This window comes from Thamnophis sirtalis, unplaced genomic scaffold, assembly GCF_051295495.1.
Source record: "Thamnophis sirtalis isolate CommonGarterSnake01/CBP01778 unplaced genomic scaffold, rThaSir2_p1.2 scaffold_2, whole genome shotgun sequence".
Classification (NCBI taxonomy): domain Eukaryota; kingdom Metazoa; phylum Chordata; class Lepidosauria; order Squamata; family Natricidae; genus Thamnophis; species Thamnophis sirtalis.
The window spans coordinates 151,810,601-151,830,341 of NW_028261382.1; the positions used below are offsets into that span (position 1 = coordinate 151,810,601).

The 19,741-nt window shown below is 46.3% G+C and overlaps 1 protein-coding gene across 2 annotated transcripts in view; it reads right to left on the reverse strand.

Moving 5' to 3' along the window:
- The window catches only part of METTL4 (methyltransferase 4, N6-adenosine), a 38,195-nt gene that overhangs the window by 13,653 nt on the left and 4,801 nt on the right, over positions 1 to 19,741 (reverse strand). For both annotated transcript variants that reach the window (XM_087707211.1, XM_087707212.1), the window contains 5 exons: positions 6,982 to 7,342; positions 6,376 to 6,445; positions 4,754 to 4,928; positions 2,288 to 2,394; positions 712 to 806 (listed from right to left, as the gene is read on the reverse strand). In XM_087707211.1, the coding sequence (XP_087563337.1) occupies positions 712 to 806; positions 2,288 to 2,394; positions 4,754 to 4,928; positions 6,376 to 6,445; positions 6,982 to 7,342 (808 nt within the window). The remainder of the gene's footprint in view (positions 1 to 711; positions 807 to 2,287; positions 2,395 to 4,753; positions 4,929 to 6,375; positions 6,446 to 6,981; positions 7,343 to 19,741) is intronic.

The following is a 19,741-nucleotide window of genomic DNA, read 5'->3' on the forward strand; positions in this document are numbered from 1 at the left end:
ATAGACGTACTAAGCGAGTCTTACTCTACTGTGTAGATCTAGGGCTGCTGAATAACCAGAATGGACATAATTGTTCATGCTTTCACAGTATAGGTCAAGAGTAAGTATTCCCGTTAAGTTGATCATTACCTTTAAATCTTGATTCATGGAAGACAACTGATCAGTAAATGTGGTATTATATGACTTAATCATATTTGGTCTACATTTACCATATATTTTAAGAAACATAATCAGGATGACTCAATTAGTAGAGTGAAGGAGGTGGAATAAAAAGAAAAGTTTTTTTCTGCCATTATTTTGTTTTACTTCCCCATATTTTTGCTAGCAAGGTATCAAGGCTATATCTACAAACAGAACAATTAGCCCCAAATCCCCAAATACTCCAGGATATACTCTGAATAAAATTTGCTTTTAAAGTTCAGCTTACATTAACAGTTGCAATGACAGTTAAGCCTAAAATAGTAAAATTAATAATTAGTAATATTAGCATGTCTAGTTAAAATTGAACCCCCTGATAGGCAAACTGACATTCAAAGTTAAACTCATAATGAAAATTCACAAGTTCTCTGTAATTTTCTGCAAACTTCCATGTCATATTAATGATGGTCCAAAACCACCAATGCGAATGTGTACGAATACTAAACAATTAATTAGCTAGACAAATTGAAAATGTAAAGGTTACAAATATAAAAAAATATTTCTGGAACTTACCTGAAAGAGGAGGCTTATGTGAATGAAGTGTACAAGGCACACTAACAATTAATTTCTGACCAGGAATTGCAGGAAACTTTTCACCTTCTGAAAGCCTGTTTTATATATATAAAACAAGATAATATAAAAAGAAAACCTTTAAGTGATTTATACAGACATAGTATCTGGAAAAGATTTGTATATTCATTGCTACTTCTCTTCCTAAACAAAATAATTAGAATGATGATAAAAAAGAGAGGCCACTCTCATCCTGGAAGCCATAATGAAGCTAATACAGAATTGTTTAGAGTATTTTTCTGAAAACTAAAGGGCAGCTTATGAAATTTCTTCGCTTTCTATAAAACAAAAGTAAAACTATAGGAAAAAGACAAAGAGAACACAACCAATAGATATTTTCTATAGCAATAGCAGTAGACTTATATACCGCTTCATAGGCCTTTCAGGCCTCTCTAAGCGGTTTACAGAGAGTCAGCATATTGCCCCCAACAATCTGGGTCCTCATTTTACCCACCTCGGAAGGATGGAAGGCTGAGTCAACCCTGAGCCGGTGAGATTTGAACCGCTGACCTGCTGATCTAGCAGTAGCCTGCAGTGCTGCATTTAACCACTGCGCCACCTTGGCTCTTTTGAAATATAAATATTGCCTGGCTTTATAAAAACAGATCAATGTGTAATTCCAGGGCACAAATGTTTCATTTGGCAGCAGCAACCAATAATATCCTGTCTAGGGCTAACCCAAGATGGCATATATAAGACATAACTGCAGCTTTACCCTTAACTGCAGCTTTTTTAGGAGGCATAGAAGACATCTAGCTCATAGAATGTCAACCACCTTGTTCTTTTTGTTGTTGTTGCAACAGGATTAGCACTAACTTACCCACACTTATATCTCAGCTGTCAATTCCCAACTCTTCAAAAGACAACACTGACTGATAGTAAAGAAAGTGTAATTTGTTGTTATGGACATCAGCATCTTTTCCTTTCCCCACCTACCCTATGCTAACAAGAAAACTGAATAGATCTTCAGAAGCAGGTGGCATTATCTCTTCAGAAAAAGAAGCCGCAGTCTATTAGTTCTGTTCACAACCTGGATGGATTTCAATCCCTATAATTGGCTGCTTATTATGGGAACAGAAGCCTAACACATCAAGAGGTACCTACTTGATGAACACTACTCTGTAAGTGAGAGGATTTCCAACTTTTTCAGGTCATGAAATCTGTGGGCTAAAAACAAAACAAAACCCGAACCCTGAATCAAAAGGCAAAATTCTTGCAACAGAAAATTGATGGTGTTCGAGGGAACTTTTTTTCTTTGTCCTTAGTCTCCCATGAACTCCCATAACCTTCCTGTGCACTTTAAAACATTGGGGGGGGGGGGGGTCTGCAACATCATGGGAAAGACGCAAGTAATCAGAGATCTGATTGCAAGTTGCTTAAAGCAGACACTCCTCAGTCTTGTATTAAGAAACCACACTCGTCCCTTTAAACTTGTTTGCAAAACTCAACGAAGCATTTCTAATTCAATGCTACACAATAATACTGCATATAAATAATATAACAAAATCAATGTCCATACCTTAATGGTACATCTGCATTTCCCTGGACTCTACCCAGTACAAGAATTTCATATGGCTTTTTGTGAAGAGAATCTAATGGGATCACAAATTCTCCAGACTTTGTAATCTGAAACAGAAAAATTTGAACAAATGTAGCCAGCGTAAGCAAATAGCGCAAGCTATTTTATGTGTGTTTTACCTAAATTTGTTTTTAATGCAGAAAACAGTGGATTAGCTGAGCACTATATCCATATAAAATTACTTCCAACATAACTGCAACTAAAAAAATGTAAAAGTGCATGTATTTCTCCAGATCAGGATTCAAGAGCTGCCCAAATCTGGTCAAAGAAAACCAATTCTAGTGTTTTATGTATCACTCACGAAGACTAAATGCTAAAAATTACCCATTTAACATCCATTGTGTTATAAATTAAGTTTAAACCTGAGCTAATTGTGTCAGTGTTATTAAGAACAAAATAACAAATTTGAGGAATACTGAGATTCACATGTATAAGGGAAGCTACTGAATAGGGGATTGCTGTCATATGTAGAAGCAAAATTGGAGCACTGAATACTGCTACGATCACTGATTGGGGCAATTTATGATTGAAGGGCTGCACTCTGATCCAGGAAAATGGCATCCTTTTCTTTGCTTTTCATTTAAGGAAATCAACAATATGGCGATAACAGCTCCTCCAGTTTAAAAATCCTATTCCTTAATGTCAGATCAATTGCTAGAAAAGCATCTATTGACAACATGTGAATCACAGACACTTGGCTGACAGAAATTGAAGCAATGTCTTCAATTTGCTTGGCTCACTAGGCTACTCTATACTGTACACCAGACTAGGATTGGAAACCAGGAAGGAGAAAGTACATGGGCTGCAGAAATTTCATCTCGCTATCCCAATGCTCCTTTCCCTGTCTGCTAATTCTGAGCATAGCCTTTTGTATTTGAGTGGCTGGAACAGTAGAGAGCAGGCCTTTGTGAAACAGCTTAGATTTTGTTTTGTACCTTGGAAGCAACTTCACCAAAGGAAAAAATGTAAGCCAGTTAGTCTCAACCAAGATTTTTGAATGGCCTCAAAATGCATACAGCCTACAAAACTACTGCAGGACTAGTCTCTTCTCAGCTCTCCAGTCAGCTACCAAGCTAGATATTTTCATGACTGCCCATAACTGGCAAAAAGAAAGCTGTTTTCAATGTTCAGGTGCTCATCAAAGCCATGTATTTTGCATCCTACTAAAGCATTCATAAAGCCACTCAGCCTGGAAGACCTTTTACCATAACCAGAAGGTAGTGCTAGAAACAATAGTCTCTTATCTAGATTATTGGTCTATGGTGTCCCATAGGGTTCAATCCTTTCCCTACGCTATATGGTATCTACACAAAACTGCTGCGGAAGATCATTCGAAATTTTTAAATGAGTATCATCAGCCTCTTACCATGCTACACCAAGGAAGCAATTGAGATATTTGAATGTTATTTAAAATGTTCAAGTATATTTAATAATGAGCCGGATATGAAGTCACAAGCTGAAATTACTTCAGACAAGATAGAAGTGCTGTTAGTAAATAGATTTGGAAATTAAAATTCAGCTTGTTGTGGGTAGAGGTGCATTCCTTCTGAAACCTTAAGAATGCCTTGATCCTCAGCTATAATTGGATTTGCAAGTTTCTGCTTTGTGTATTTAGATCTAGCCCACCATATGCAGCCTGACATGTTTGGCAATGGTTATCGACTACACGCTGCGTGAAGCTACCCTTGGAAAGTGTCCAGACATTGTGGCTGGTGTAAAATGTGGCAGCTAAGCTGCCAGCCAAAGCAAAGTACAGGGAATGTATGAATCTATACATTCTGCACTGCTTACTAATGGCATATGCTAGTCTATGGGAGTTCACGATCTATAAAATATCATCTTCCTTTTAGACCTTATCCACCTTTCAACACTGGTAGAAAGGCAACCACTATCAGAAACTCAACATTCTGATGCACAAGAAGGGACATCTTGGATCTCCAACTATATGGAATACACTCCTTCAGAAGGTGTCTTTGCTTTGTGAGTTTATTATTGTTTGTTTACTTTTCATATAGTTGTACAGTGATCACCAGAGCAGAAAGATGGATTAAGGAGCTGCATAAACAAACAAACAAACAAACAAACCTATTCTCTCACTCTAAAATTTCTAGTAGAAAAACTAAAAAAACAATTTAAGCTTTGCCCTGGTATTGATCACACATTTCTAGGGTGATAATGTTCTCATTTATTTTCTTAACTGTAATAAAAAATAGAAATATGGTATGTAAGCCTGATGTTCAGAACTGAGGTGTGTGAATTCTTGACTATCCCAACCTGTCACTTATAAATGAAGAAAAATAGATTTAAAAAAGGTAAAATGCATTTAAAATGTACCACAAAAATTAGTACTAGAATTACTATAACAAATATTAAATGGGGGAGGGGGGAGAGATTTAGCAAACTTACTTTTACCCAGAACCATTCAACAACACCATGTATAGACCAGTGAGGGTAAAGTTCATTCTTTACAAATTGTAAATGCTTCTGTCTGTTGGTCACCCACATGACCACAAGACAATTTGGAGCTGCCAATGCTGGGACAGGAATTTCTTTGATTTGCCAGTGAGACAAGAAACCATACCTAAATGTGGATAGAGAGAATTCAGAGCTCATCCAAAACAAGAGAGGATGTTTGAAATTGTCTGACACTTTTTACAAACTTTGTCTAATTTAACAACTTCTAACTAGATTAAATTTGAGTCAAGAGTGACATCCAGTGGTGAAAAGCTTTCCCTTTACATTTGGATCTACTGAATGTAAATCTATCTACAATCTAATTACAATCCATTTTCACTTCCCAAAGCAGATACATGTTGGAGGAAAAAAACTTCTGAAGCAAACTGAGTTTTTCATTAAATCATTTCTGAATATTAGATTAATAATTTGAGGTGCAGTAACTGTAATTTATTCCATTTATGTGGTACTTTGAAAGCATCTTGATCAAATATGAAATTCACTACTGAACAATGGCTACCAGCTACCAGGCTACCAATGCAGTCTGGCTGTATTATTATTATCCTTCTCATGTTTTCTATTACCTTCTCTTATTGGTATCATTATTATGCTTATTTTGTTGTTTGTATGTACACCGAGACAAATTCCTTGTGTGTGCAATCACACTTGGCCAATAAAGTGTGTGTTCCTTTCCTTTCCATTCCAATTTTCCTTTCTATTCTTTTCTATATTATCTATTCTGTTCAACTCTATTCTACTCTACTCTATTTACAATCTTACTTCCCCTTCAGTTGTTGTTAAGTGTTCAGTTGTTAAGTGAAACATTCTGTGACAGCAACTTATGATTTTACTTCCATCTTCGCTATTAACTTTGCTTGTTGCAAGCTAGTTATGAAGTACTCAAATGGTGATCATGGGACTGGGGGACATTGCGATGTTTGTAAATATGAGGATTGGTTGCAAACTTATTTTTTTATACTGCCATAACTGATCTAAAGGAGCTAAAGGAGATAGTAAGTAAGGATAATCTGTATTTCTTTAAATGGATGTTTGAATGATATTGTATTGCCCTAATTTTAATTAACTATATAACTTGCTGATTTTTCAATTTACTCTTTTTTCACTATTTTTAATATGAACATTTAAAAGATATTAAAAGACCAGATTAGAACAATTTACTAATTTTTAAATTTCTATTTGTTTATAACCTGCATATTTCTAGTCAACCAGCCAGAATTATATTAGAATATTCTTAATACATTTATGAAAACACGAATAATCACAAATTATAGCAATCTACTAATTGATAAATTTTACAACTTAATAATATAATTTCATTTAATAAAAGATAACCATTATATCTCCTTACATTTGAGAATCTCAATCACAAAAACCTTGTTAAGATGCCATTAACTGATTTTTTATATCAAGCATACACAGCAAATTTTATTCAGATACCCTTTCACAAATTAATTCCTTTTATTGTACTACTACAACAGTAACCTGCCAGATGGCATGATATTAAAAGCTATTTACTTAATTTAAATAAAAATATACATTTATGGGAATCATACCTATTGCTTCTTTTAACAGACTTGTTCTCCCATGGTGGGTCTATAACAATTATGTCATACTTCTTTTTATCTAGAAAAAATAAATGTTTTCAATTATTGCCGGAACAATTATTTGAAATTATAAAAATATTTCCCATATTTTAAGACCCTAATACTTACATCTTTCAAAAGAATTGAAAGTTTGATCTTTTCCTGCATTTTAAAACAACCAATATCTGCCCTTCTAAGTTTATAGTGACCACACTACTTTATGTGTAAAGCTGTATTTACCATATAGTTCAATTTCATGCAACAAGCAATTATAACGGCTTTACATGTACCATAAAATCTTTCTTGCCCAGCCAGGCAGATTTGTTTCAGATCCAAATCACGATAAATTATAGCTAAGGAATGGACCATGAACAATTTTGATTGTTTTCACTATACACAGTTTAACATAATATTTTGGTTATATTAAGGCAAAATATTACTGCTCAAATTGTTCAAATGGATAGTCAGGTCTTTCAATTCCTCCTTTACTAAAATATACATAGAACTGCTATGGCAAAATATTTAGGGATTGCTGAACAAGTGAGAAATTTTACTAGGGTATATACCAGTACTTACAATTCAAAAGTGGCTGCATACATGAAAAATCTGATAAAAGAAATGCACTTCTAGGGGGAAATAAGTAAATCTGTCCCATTAGCGTTAACATCTTCACATTGCTTGTATTATTTTCAGTAACACAGGTTAATTGAACTTGCTCTGGGTCAGAGGTTTCCTCCTCCATTACACATATTTGTTCTTTTTCATTCACAGGAACGAAACACTTGGCCATCTCACAAAGCTCAGCCAAACTGCAATTATTGGGTCCTCTGTCAGATGCCTTGACATAAAACTGGTCTATAGAATTAGGCTGAAGGAAACCACTTCTGCGTGCCTCCTGGATTAGACATCTGGTTCCATCCAAAATTATGTCACTGATCTGTGTACAGCAATAAAAGATAAAGGGAAATTGCTTGAAACACACAGATTTGTCAACCACAATTTACTAAGAAGTTCATATGAATTAATGACTGCACAATGTAAGCATGAAGCAGTTATGAAATGTTTTCAGATTTGTTCATCTTAACATTATTTCTTGGTGTTTGAATGGAGAATGTTATGAATCCTTCACATGGACATTTTTGCAAACAGAAGCATTACTACAGAGATAGGACAATTATAAATAGTAATAGCACTTAGACTTATATACTGCTTTACACTGCTTTACAGCCCTAAGCAGTTTAGAGTCTGCCTCTTGCCCCCAACAATCTGGGTTCTCATTTTACCCACCTTGGAAGGATGGAAGGCTGAGTCAACCTTGAGCCTGGTGAGATTCGATCTGCCAAACTGCTGGCAGCTGGTGATCAGCAGAAGTAGCCTGCAGTACTGCACTCTAACCATTGCGCCATTGCAGCTCATAAATATTATTAGATTAGCAATCTTCTACTCACCTTGAGGCCTACAGATTCATTACTACCGAATTTACAATTTGAAAATGAAACCAAGCTATTCAAAAATATTCAAGGTATTTAGAATTGCATAAAATCAAGAATTAAAGCCAATTAACAACTACCACCATAAAAAGGCCTAACTTACACATACCGTGTTTCCCCGAAAATAAGACAGCGTCTTAATTTCTTTTTACCCACAAAATATGGCTTGGGCCTTATTATGAGGGGAGGGTTTATTGTTTTGGGGTTGTAGGGCGGCTGCTCTCTTACGAGGGGGCTCCCAAAGAGCCGGGCACAGCCTCATGGGTGAATGGCTGTGTTGTGCTGTCACAGCAGCCATGAAGCAACCACACTCATGAGCAGTCACCCGATAAACCCCCTTTCCAGCCGGGCAAGCACCATTCACTGACCTAGTGGTATTGCCAAGCTGAGTGAGCACCTGTTCGCCGCTGCCCAGCTCCCGTGGCTTGGCACCTTCGAAATGGCAGTGAATGGTGCTCTGCACGGCTGGAGAGGGGAGTTGCATGAGTTGTTCCGCTCTCGCTCGCGCGCCTCCCAGACTCACGATGCCCTGGCCCAGCTCTCTCCGAAGAACCAGAGCACTTCCGCTGCTGCCGTCACCACATGGCTTTTTTTGCAGCTTCCAAATCGAGTCTTCCAGCAGTGGCCGCTCTGGGCGTATGCTCTATGGTTGTGGGCCAGCTGCCGGCAGAGCGTACCACCATAAAGCATACCACCATAGATGTGGGGGGTTGTCCAGGGGGCTTATTTGCAGGGGAGGGCTTATATTTTTGCCCACCAGAAAAATGTGGCATGATCTTATTATCAGGACATGTCGTAATTTTGGGGAAACACGGTACAAGAGTATGTTTCCTTGTGGAACAAACCAAACTGTATGCATACATCACACTTAGCCATGGCTTAGCCACAGTGTTGAGTAAATAAGAGATTCACCCATCAAGTTATGTAATAAATTAGTGGTTTATAAATAAGATTAGAAAAAAAACCCAAAATCATGCTAAATACCTTGTGACTTAGTATTAACTAGGAGCAGGCTTAAATAATGTTCTAAGTCATAAAAAATGCTTTTTTTATAATGCTAAACTAACACAAATCACATTACCGTATTTTCACGACCAAAAGCCGCACCGGATTAAAAGCCGCAGTATCAATTAACGTTAATTTTTTAAACTTTTTCCACATATAAAGCGCACCGGGTTATAAGCCGCGCTCAGAGACCCGGCTCCCCTTGGTTCCTCATCGAATCACGTGCGCAGGTTGCAACTTGGAACTCCGTCTGCCCGAGTTGGGGCATTTTCTGGCTTGGGACGCTCCGGCGGCTTCTTCGGGAGGCAGCCCGCCGGCTTCGGCGAAGGCTGGGACGGAGAGCGCGGCGACCGTGGAGCATGTGTAAAGTACTTTCGCCCCCACGCCGGCCCCCCTCACCGCGCGCCGGCCTTCGGGGATGAAGGGGCAGGACTTCCCGGGCGGAAGGCATGCCTGGCTCTGCGGCTCCAGCCCCAGCACCTTTCGGCCGAGCCTCTCCCGCCAGGCGGCCGCCTTCCTCCGCTGAGCGGCCCCGCGCAGCCTCGCCACCCCGGGAGATCGCCAGCGCGGGGGCCTGGGGCGCCGCGGCCAGGGAAGCCAAACCGGGCGGCGGCGGGCAGGGCGCCCAGGTTGCGGTCCCCGAGGCGGGCGGGTGGGTGCACGTGGCAGGCGTCGGCTAGCGGGACGTTTCTGGCGCGGGAGGCTTCGGGCTCCGCTGCTCTCCCGGCTCTTGCCCGGCCGGCGTGGTGTGCTGGGAAGACCGGCGCCGCACCGGCCACCCGCGCGCCCTTGACCGGCAGCGCAGAGCCGGCTGGGGCGCGGAGCGGAGTTAGGCAGGGCGACTGCCGGGGCGGATGGGGTGCTCGGCGCCGGCAAATCCTGAAGGGCTGAGCCGGTCAGCCGTCCCTTCTGCCGTCCCTTCTTGCGGCGGCGGGGGTGACGGAACAGCTCAGTCTATAGGGGCTGGGAACTGGGTGGCTCTCTGCTCGCCCCCCGGTCTCCGACTGAGAAAGTAGCGAGGTTGAAGGGAGAGACCCGAGGGACGTGTGCATGCTTGCGAGCTTCAAGTTTGAGCGTTGGGAGGGAGAGATTTTCTATCTTTTTCCACACATAAAGCGCACCGGGTTATAAGCCGCACTGCTGGTTTTTGATAAAATTTTAGGATTTTCAGTGCGGCTTATGGTCGTGAAAATACGGTATGTCTAATTGTGGTTAAAATTACAGTATACTCTCTTAAGTCATACATGCATAATCTTTTAGCCCATTTCTTAACAATAAGTTATAGAATATTCTAGAGTCATTTAACCACTATTAAACTAAAATAGTAGTAAGCAGAATAGGCTTTATAACACTCCAACAATGACTGGATGAGGCTATCAAGACTTTAAACGTCAATAATGAAAAATAGTCTTAATCACAAGTAAATAAGACTATGTCTGCACTACCATTCACAAAAGAAACAACAGTTAAAACACCTTTCAAAAAATGTAATTTTAGTTATGGTTTACATTAAGAAGGAGTGGGTTCATACAATGTATTAAGTCATGACTGGAACCAGTTTGGTGTAGTGGTTACGGTGCTGGTCTAGAAATCAGAAAACTGTGAGTTCTAGTCCTGCCTTGGGCATAAAAGTTGGCTGGGTAACTTTGGATCAGTCACTCTCTCTTAGCCCAACTCACCTCATAGGCTTGTGGTTGTGGGGAAAATAGTTGGTAGGAGTATTAGGTATATTTGCTGCCTTGAGTTACTTATAAAGAAATGTGGGATACAATCTGATAAATAAATTGGGGTGTTGGTTCTGATACGGTCATGCATGGATTAACTCAGTCAGTCACCAATAGAACTGAGTCTACCAAAGTGATGTCATCGCCTCAGGGGAGTGTCCTCCCGCTTTTGTGACGAAGGAGATAAGTAAACTGCTGTGTGTTAGTTGACTGCTTTTAATCCTCCAGGAAACCCCCTCCCCCAGCTCCATAATGCCTACCTTCACTAGGCCAGGAACCAAGGGTGGGGATGACCGCTGTCTCCATCTGCCTAGAGAAGGGGCGTATCAGGTAAGAACCAACGCCTTGTTCTCCAACGTTGGTGGAGACAGCGGTCATGCATGGGACGTACCAGAGCTGGGCTTGTCCCCGGGTGGGATTGAGACTGGGCTAGAAGCTTGAAGAAGGGAGAACTTGGAGGACTCGCCGTCCGAATGCTGCATCCGCCGATGCATATCTGTCCATCTTATAATGGCGGATAAAAGAATTAGGGGTTGCCCAGGTGGCCACCTTGCAGATCTCTTCCACTGCAGTGGAGTTACGATCTTGGTCTGAGGGGTAATGAGACCATACCCCTGTCGTGGTCAGACCACTACCTACTGAGGCTAGACTTCCGGAGGCCAAACCCCCACCGTAGGGAGGAGGAACCGACCAGCTGGTTCCGCCCCAAGCGACTGATGGATCCTGTTAGGTTCCAGACGGAGCTTGGGGTTATTCCTGATACCCTCGCCCACAGTTCGGCGGAGACCCTCGTCGCTGCCTGGCACTCGGCAGCTTCGGAGTCTCTAGACCGGATTGCGCCGCTACGGCCCCTCCGGGTCAGCGGCCCCCGGAGGCCTCCTTGGTTCACTGAGGAGCTCCGGGAGGTAAAGCGCCGGAGGAGACGCCTAGAGCACTCGTGGAGGTCTGATAGGTCCGAGTCGAAACGGGCACTTTTGACAGCATGCACCAAGGAGTATATTCGGACCTTAAGAACAACAAAAAGAACATACATTGCCTCCTTGGTAGCGTCCGCCGAGTCCCGCCCAGCCGCCCTGTTTAGGATAACCCGCTCCCTCCTAAATAGGAGGGAGACGGGGGACTCCTTACAGGGTAAGGCTGAGGAGTATGTCCAGTTCTTGGCGGACAAAGTTGCCCGGTTTCGAGCGGACCTAGACTCCACCCCAGTAGATCCAGCCGAGACACAAGGAGAAAACTTGGCAAACCATCTCTGGGTTGAGTTTCAGGAAGTTGCCTCTGGGGATGTGGACAAGGCTATGCGAGCTGTGAGTGCCTCCACCTGCATACTGGACCCGTGTCCCTCCTGGCTGGTTGCCAACAGCAGTGAGGTGACACGAGGCTGGATCCAGGCGGTTGTTACCGCATCTCTTCGGGAGGGGTACTTTCCCACCGCGCTTAAGACAGCGGTGGTAAGACCCCTCCTGAAGAAGCCGTCTCTGGATCCAGCTGTTCTTAATAACTATCGTCCAGTCTCCAACCTCCCCTTTGTAGGGAAGGTTGTTGAGAAGGTGGTGGCTCTCCAGCTTCAGCGTACCTTGGAGGAAGCTAACTATCTTGACCCCTTCCAGTCTGGCTTCAGACCCGGTTACAGCACAGAAACCGCTTTGGTCGCATTGACTGATGATCTCTGGAGAGCTAGGGATGGAGGCCATGCTTCCATCCTAGTTCTCCTGGACCTCTCAGCGGCTTTCGATACCATCGACCATGGTATCCTTCTGCGACGACTGCGGGAGATAGGGGTGGGCGGCACTGTCTTGCAGTGGTTCTCCTCCTATCTCTCGGACAGGTCGCAGTCGGTGTTAGTGGGGGGGCAGAGATCGTCCCTGAGGCCCCTAACTTATGGGGTGCCGCAGGGGTCGGTCCTATCCCCCCTACTATTTAACATTTACATGAAACCGCTGGGCGAGATCATCCGAAGGCACGGGATAAAATATCACCAATATGCGGACGATACACAGTTGTATCTGTCCGCCCCGTGCCAACTCAATGAAGCGGTGGACGTGATGAACCGGGGACTGGAAGCCGTTAAAGACTGGATGAGAGCGAACAAGCTGATACTCAACCCAGACAAGACCGAGTGGCTGTTGTGTTTCCCTCCCAAAAATTTGACCACCATACCATCACTCAGGCTGGGGGGACAAAATTTAAACCCCTCAGAAAGGGCCCGCAACTTGGGAGTCCTCCTGGATTCACAGCTAACTTTTGACCACCATATCTCAGCTGTGACCAGGGGGGCATTTGCCCAGGTTCGCCTGGTGCGCCAGTTGCGGCCCTACCTGAATCGGGAGGCCCTCACAACAGTCACTCGAGCCCTTGTGATCTCTAGGCTGGAATACTGTAATGTGCTCTACATGGGGCTGCCCTTGAAGAGCATCCGAAGACTACAGCTAGTCCAGAATGCGGCCGCGCGAGTGATCGTGGGCGCACCACGGTTCGCCCACATAACACCGATCCTCCGTGAGCTGCACTGGCTACCTGTTGGTCTCCGGGTGCACTTCAAGGTCCTACTCACCACCTATAAAGCGCTCCATGGTAGTGGATCTGGCTATTTGAGAGACCGCCTTCTGCCAATTACCTCCCTGCGTCCCATCAGATCGCATAGAGTTGGCCTCCTCCGTATTCCATCCGCCAGTCAGTGCCGACTGGCGACTACTCGGAGGAGAGCCTTCTCTGTTGCGGCTCCGACACTATGGAACAATCTCCCCGTGGAGATTTGTACCCTCACCACCGTCCAGGCCTTCCGCACAGCCCTCAAGAACTGGCTAACCCGTCAGGCCTGGGGATAATTTTATTTCGCCCCTCCCGAATGTTGAGTGAATGTTGAGTTTTATTGTCTAATTTATTTTGTGCACATTTCTTTTTTTCGTATTGTCCCACACTCCCCTTCCTTTTTTTTGATTGTAAGCCGCCCTGAGTCCCCTCAGGGAAAAGGGCGGCCTATAAATAAACAAATCAAATCAAATCACTGAGGCCTGCCTTGTCCACGCTGCAGATGTAGCCGCGGTTCATATGGAATGTGCCGTGATGTTGGATGGAGGGGAGAGGTGGTTATAGCCGATCGGATCCAGTGCCCAACCATCGATCGCAAAGCTTTAGCCCCTTATTTGTGGGATGGAAAGAGGCGAAGAGCGGCCGTCTTGGCAATATAGATCTTAAGAGCCCTTCTGACATCTAACTTGTGCCATTTGCGCTCGAGACTATGAGAGGGATTAGGGCAAAAGTTCAGTAGGGTGAGGTCCAGGGACCCAACTGACCTTTGGGACAAAGGTGGGATCAATCTGAAAGACCACACGGTCTGGGTGAAAGGCACACAGGTCGGAACGGATGGAAAGAGTTGCCAATTCTAAGACGCGTTGTGCCGACGTGATAGCCACCAGGAAGGTTGTCTTCAATGTGAGATGATGCAGGGAGGCCGACCTGAGAGGCTCGAATAGTGGTCCAGTAAGGGAGTCAAGGACCCTGGTGAGATACCATGAGGGGAAGCTGGTGGATGACAGGAGGGCAGAGGTTAGACACGCCCTTATTGAAGCGTCGTACATGAGGATGCAAGGAGAGAAGCTCATTTCGGTGAACAGAGAGAACCGAGGACAGAGCTGAAACCTGCCTCTGCAAGGTGGTAGGCGTAAGCCCTTTTTTTAGTCCCTGTTGCAGGAACTCCAAAAGCTGGGAAACCGAAGCCTCCAGGGGAGAGACAACCATGTGCTGAAAGTCTGCCACATTGATTCATAGATTCTATTAGTGGCTGGGCGTCGGGAAGCCTGAATGGTTTGGATTACAGTCTCAGAAAGATTAACCGTCCTCAAGACCTCCTGCTCAGCCTCCATGCGGCTAGGCAGAGCCAAGATAGGTCGGGGTGTTGGATGGAATCCTGATGAAGAAGGGACGGTATCAGGGGAAGACGCTACTCTGGCCCCACTGAGAGGTTGATGAGGTCCACGAATCACGGCCGGTGCAGCCAATGGGGGGCGAGCAGAATTAGCTTGGCCTCCTCCTCTATCATTTTATGAATGACCCTCTGTATTAGGGGGAAGGGAGGAAAGGCGTACAGGAGCCTGTGGGGCCACCTGGACCTCAAGGCATCCATCCCTTCTGCGCCTGGTGTTGTGTAGCGAGACAGATATCTGGGCAGCTGTTTGTTGGATGCCGTTGTGAAGAGATCTAGGACCGGGGTCCCATACCTGGTCGACAGCTGTTTGAAGATGTTGCTGGGGAACAGCTGCTGTTGGTCTTTTGGAATAGCAGAAGAAACCATTGGAGGCAACGGCTGTGAAGCCACGCCCAAGGAATGATGGAGAAACAAGAGGCCATCTTCCCCAGCAGTTGAGACAGCTGGAGAAGCGGGGCCTGACGCTTCCTTCATACCTCTAAGGCTAATTCCCTGAGGCTGAGCTGTCTCTCCCGAGACAGGAAACTTTCCCCTGGGCCAAGTCGATGAGAGCCCCCAAGTGGACTAGACAAGAGGTGGGGGTCAAGTGGCTTTTCTCCTCATTGATGGAGAACCCCACCTCCTGAAGTACCTGAAAGGTGTCTTGTAGATCCCGCAGGGCCTGGGTGCGTGACCTGGACAACAGGATGATGTTGTCCAGGTAACAAAAGATCCGAATGGGTCTGGCACGGAGGTGAGCTGCTACAACTGACAGGATCTTGGTGAAGACCCTTGGGGCTGATGATAGCCTGAAGGGAAGGGCGCGATACTGGAAGTGACGGCCTGCATAGACGAATCAGAGAAATCGTCTGTGTTGCTTGTGAATGGGTACATGGAGGTAAGCCTCTCTGAGGTCCACTGAGATTAGGAGATCATGTCTGTGCACACTCTCTAGAATTGAAAAGAGAGAGTGCATTTTGAACTTCCTGTACCTGATGAACCGATTCAAGAATTTCAGATCGAGGATCGCTCTCCAGCCCCCCGAAGACTTTGGCAAAATAAAGAAATGAGAGTAAAAAACCCATCCCACCTGGCCTAGAGGCAAAGGTTGAATGGCCCATATGAGGAGCAGGTGATGGATGGATGGAAATGGGGCAAGGGACAAAGTGGTTCGGAGGGCTGGAGCGTAAATCCAAGAGAAGGCCGAATCTGATTGTGACCCTGACCCACGCGTCGTTGGTGATGTTGTCCCAACGATCTACAAAGGTCGACAGCCGACCCCCTATGGGGAGATCTTTCAGGCAGTCACTTCTGCCTCTTGAAGGATCAGTTGGTATTGTCCCTGAATGACTTTCTGGGCTGGAATCTCTAGCTGTTTCTGCCTGTGCTGTTATTAAAGGAGGGATCCTGTCTGGGAGGAGCCTGATGCTGTGGACGGGAGCTGGAGGAACCTCTGTCCTGACCCCGAAAGGGCTGTCTGCAATAAAAGGATTGGCTTCAGCCCTCCTGCTTCTTAGTGGCCAGCTGCAAGATCATCCACTTATCCTTGGACTCCACCAATAGGGGGTCCAATGGGGCTCCGAAGAGAAGGGATGAAGAATAGGGAGAGGAGGCAAGCCTCCACTTGGCCCGGGCTTCCGCTTGCCACTGCTTTAGCCAAAGCAGATGACAGGTGGAAATGGAGGATGCTATGGCCTTGGACGCAAACCTAGCCGCGTCCAAGGAAGCATCTGTTGTATATTCTAAGGCCACTTTTATTTTGTTAATGTCCCGCGAGCCCTGGAATCCCTGGCTGGCAGCCATAAGAGGGCAGAGCAACTAAAGAAGAAGGCAGAAGTACCCGCCCTAACGGCACAAGCCGAGGCCTGGTAACTCTTGACTAGCATTTGCTCTATTCTCTTGTCCTCGGGGAGAAGAGCCTCCCCAGGAGCTGCTGAGGAAGCATTGGGGGAAGAAAGTCCAACTATAGGTAAGTCGACAGAAGGTACCTCCAAGCCTTGGTGAGTTCTGGTCCCACATTATACAGGTGCTTATCCAAGTTATTGGGGAGAGGACATGTACCTGGTGATGCCCACTGGTTCTGGATCACGTCTATGAATAGTCTGGTTGATAGAATCACCTCCTTTTCAACCTTAGGCTGGATGAAGAGAGGATCAGTAGTGTCTGTCTTGTCAGTCTCTGTCCCTTGAGGTGCTTTAGGAGAAGGGATGCCAGCGATTCTTCTGGCCTTAAAAATGAGAGAACGAAAGACAGCAGGTTTGAACAAACCGACAAATGCAGGGGGGTCAGGAGGAAGTCCCTCGTCTTCCGAGAGATCTGAATCCTTTGCCGGGTGTTCTTCTTCGCCAAAAACCAAAGGCTGGTTGGAAGTGCCATGGAGCTGAAGCGACGAAAAAGCCGAGAGATCCCCATCCCTGTGTCTGGAACCCGAGGAAGAAGCAGACCTGCAAGGGGTAGAGTGGTTAGAAGATCTGTGTTCAAGGGTCGCTGCTATGCCGTGTTCAATGGCCTCAGAAATTATGTCTACCATACCAGGAGCGTAAGAGCGGTGGTGGCGGGGGGGGAGGGGAATCCCCTCCGATAGAGGGGATCTTCATCCGGAGTGATGCTCCTGCCCCCCTCAGATTCATCCCCACTGCAGGCGAAGTCACCTGGGCCCCTGGCCTCCTCCGACTGAATGATGGAAGCTGCAGGAGAGAAATCATCCTCCGACTCAGAGTACAACTCAGGTGGAGGACTGGTCTGAGAAGCCTTTTGGGGCTGAAAAAGATGGGATTCAGTGTGATTAGCCTTGGCCCTGGCCTTGCATGGAGGAGCCTGGGTGGCACTATCCCTGGCCTGTGGCTTGGTATTACCCCTCTGTGACTCCCTGGGACCTTGGGGGATGGCTCCGTAGAGGCCGGTTTGCGTTTGCGGGTCCCAGCAGAAGGGGTCTTGTTGGTGGATAGAGGCAATTGTGGCTCAGGGCCAGAAGAGGCCTTGGCCTGTACTCACGACTTGTTGAACTTCAAATTGGCCGCCAGAGATTTTCGCGCCAAAACAAAATGGCTGCTGTGGCTACAGAGCCTATGGGCCAGGTGCCATGAGGTAGCTGAGACCACAAGGCAAGTGAGGGCGACGAAGGCCCTGGGTGGAGGCTCCGCAGCCTGAGAGGAACAGCGGTGGCGTTCCGATGGGGCAGGAGCGCTGAGGAGCAGCAGTGTTTCCTGACAGCGGCTACTGCTGCTGGAGGCTATTCTGGGCTGCTGCTGGTCCTTGGCGGCTTTTTGCGGCAGCTGGAGCAGCTGCGGCATGGGGGGCAGAGGTAGCAGCGCAGAGCGGATTGCGCCTTTACGGCCTCTTCACGGCAGTGGATCCAGGAAGGCTCCTTGGTTCACCGAGGAACTCCGGGAGATGAAGCGCCAAAAGAGATGCCTAGAGCGACGCTGGAGGGCTAGTAATTCCGAATCCGACCGAACACAATTAAGAGCCTTTATTAGGACTTATCTAGTGGCGATACGGGTGACAAAATGTGCGCATTTTTCTGCTCTTATTGTATCCGCAGAATCTCGCCCAGCCGCCCTGTTTAGGATAGCCCGCTCCCTCTTGAAAGGGAGGGATGCGGACGAACCCTTACAGGGTAGAGCTGAGGAATTTGTTCAGTTTCTGTCAGAAAAAAATCGCTCGGATCTGGACGGACCTGGACTCCACTTGGACGGTACCAGCCGAGGCGCCGGGGGAAGGTCCTGATCAGATTCTATGGAGCAAGTTTCAACTTGTCACTCCTGAGGAAGTGGACAAGGCCATGGGAGCGGTGAGTGCCTCCACCTGTTTACTGGACCCGTGTCCCTCCTGGCTGGTCTCGACCAGCAGGGAGGTTACACGTGGCTGGCTCCAGAGGATTGTTAACACCTCTCTTCTGGAGGGATCCTTCCCGCATCCTCTAAAGGATGCGGTGGTGAGACCCCTCCTTGAGAAACCTTCCCTGAATCCAGCCATTTTGAATAACTATCGTCCAGTCTCCAACCTCCCCTTCGTGGGGAAGGTTGTCGAGAAGGTGGTGGTCTTTCAACTCTGACGGACCTTGGATGAAACAGATTATCTGGATCCCTTTCAGTCGGGTTTCAGGCCTGGTTACGGCACCGAAACTGCTTTGGTCGCGCTGATCCATGATCTCTGGCGGGCCAGGGATAGAGGACATTCCTCTATCCTAGTGCTTCTTGACCTCTCAGCGGCCTTTGATACCATCGACCATGGTATCCTTCTGTGACGGTTATGCGAGGTGGGAGTGGGAGGCACCGTCTTAAAGTGGTTCTCCTCCTACCTCTCGGACAGGTCACAGTCGGTGTTGGTTGGAGGACAGAGATCGACCCCTAGGCCCCTCAAATATGGGGTGCCGCAGGGTTCGGTCCTTTCCCCCCTCCCATTTAACATCTACATGAAGCCGCTGGGTGAGATCATATGCCGGCATGGGATTAAATATCATCAATATGCGGACGATACACAATTGTATCTGTCCACCCCGTGCCAACTCAGCGAAGCAGTGATGTGCCAGTGCCTGGAGGCTGTCAGGGTCTGGATGGGAGCGAACAAGCTTGCACTCAATCCAGACAAGACCGAGTGCCTATTGATGTTGCCTCCCAAAGATGGTCCAGACATTCCACCTCTTAGCCTGGGGGGTGAAGTCATACACCCCTCGGAGAGGGCCCGCAATTTGGGTGTCCTCCTGGATCCTCAGCTGATGTTAGAACACCATTTGTCGGCTGTGACCAGGGGGGCCTTTGCCCAGGTTCTCCTGGTGCACCAGTTGCAGCCCTATCTGGACCGGGAGGCACTTCGAATAGTCACTCACGCCCTCGTCACCTCAAGACTGGATTACTGTAACGCACTCTACATGGGGCTGCCCCTGAAGAGTGTTCGAAAACTGCAGTTGGTCCAGAATGCAGCCGCGCGAGCGATAATGGGTGTACCTAGATACACCCATGTTACACCTATCCTCTGCAAGCTGCATTGGTCTCCGGACCCGCTTCAAGGTGCTAGTCGTTACTTTTAAAGCCCTACATGGTATTGGACCTGGCTACCTGAGAGACCGCCTCCTGCCATTCACCTCCCAACGACCAATAAGATCGCACAGGTTGGGCCTCCTCCGGGTGTCTTCGACCGGACAATGCCGGCTGGCGGCTCCCCGAGGGAGGGCCTTCTCTGTAGCTGCGCCGGCCTTATGAAACGAGCTA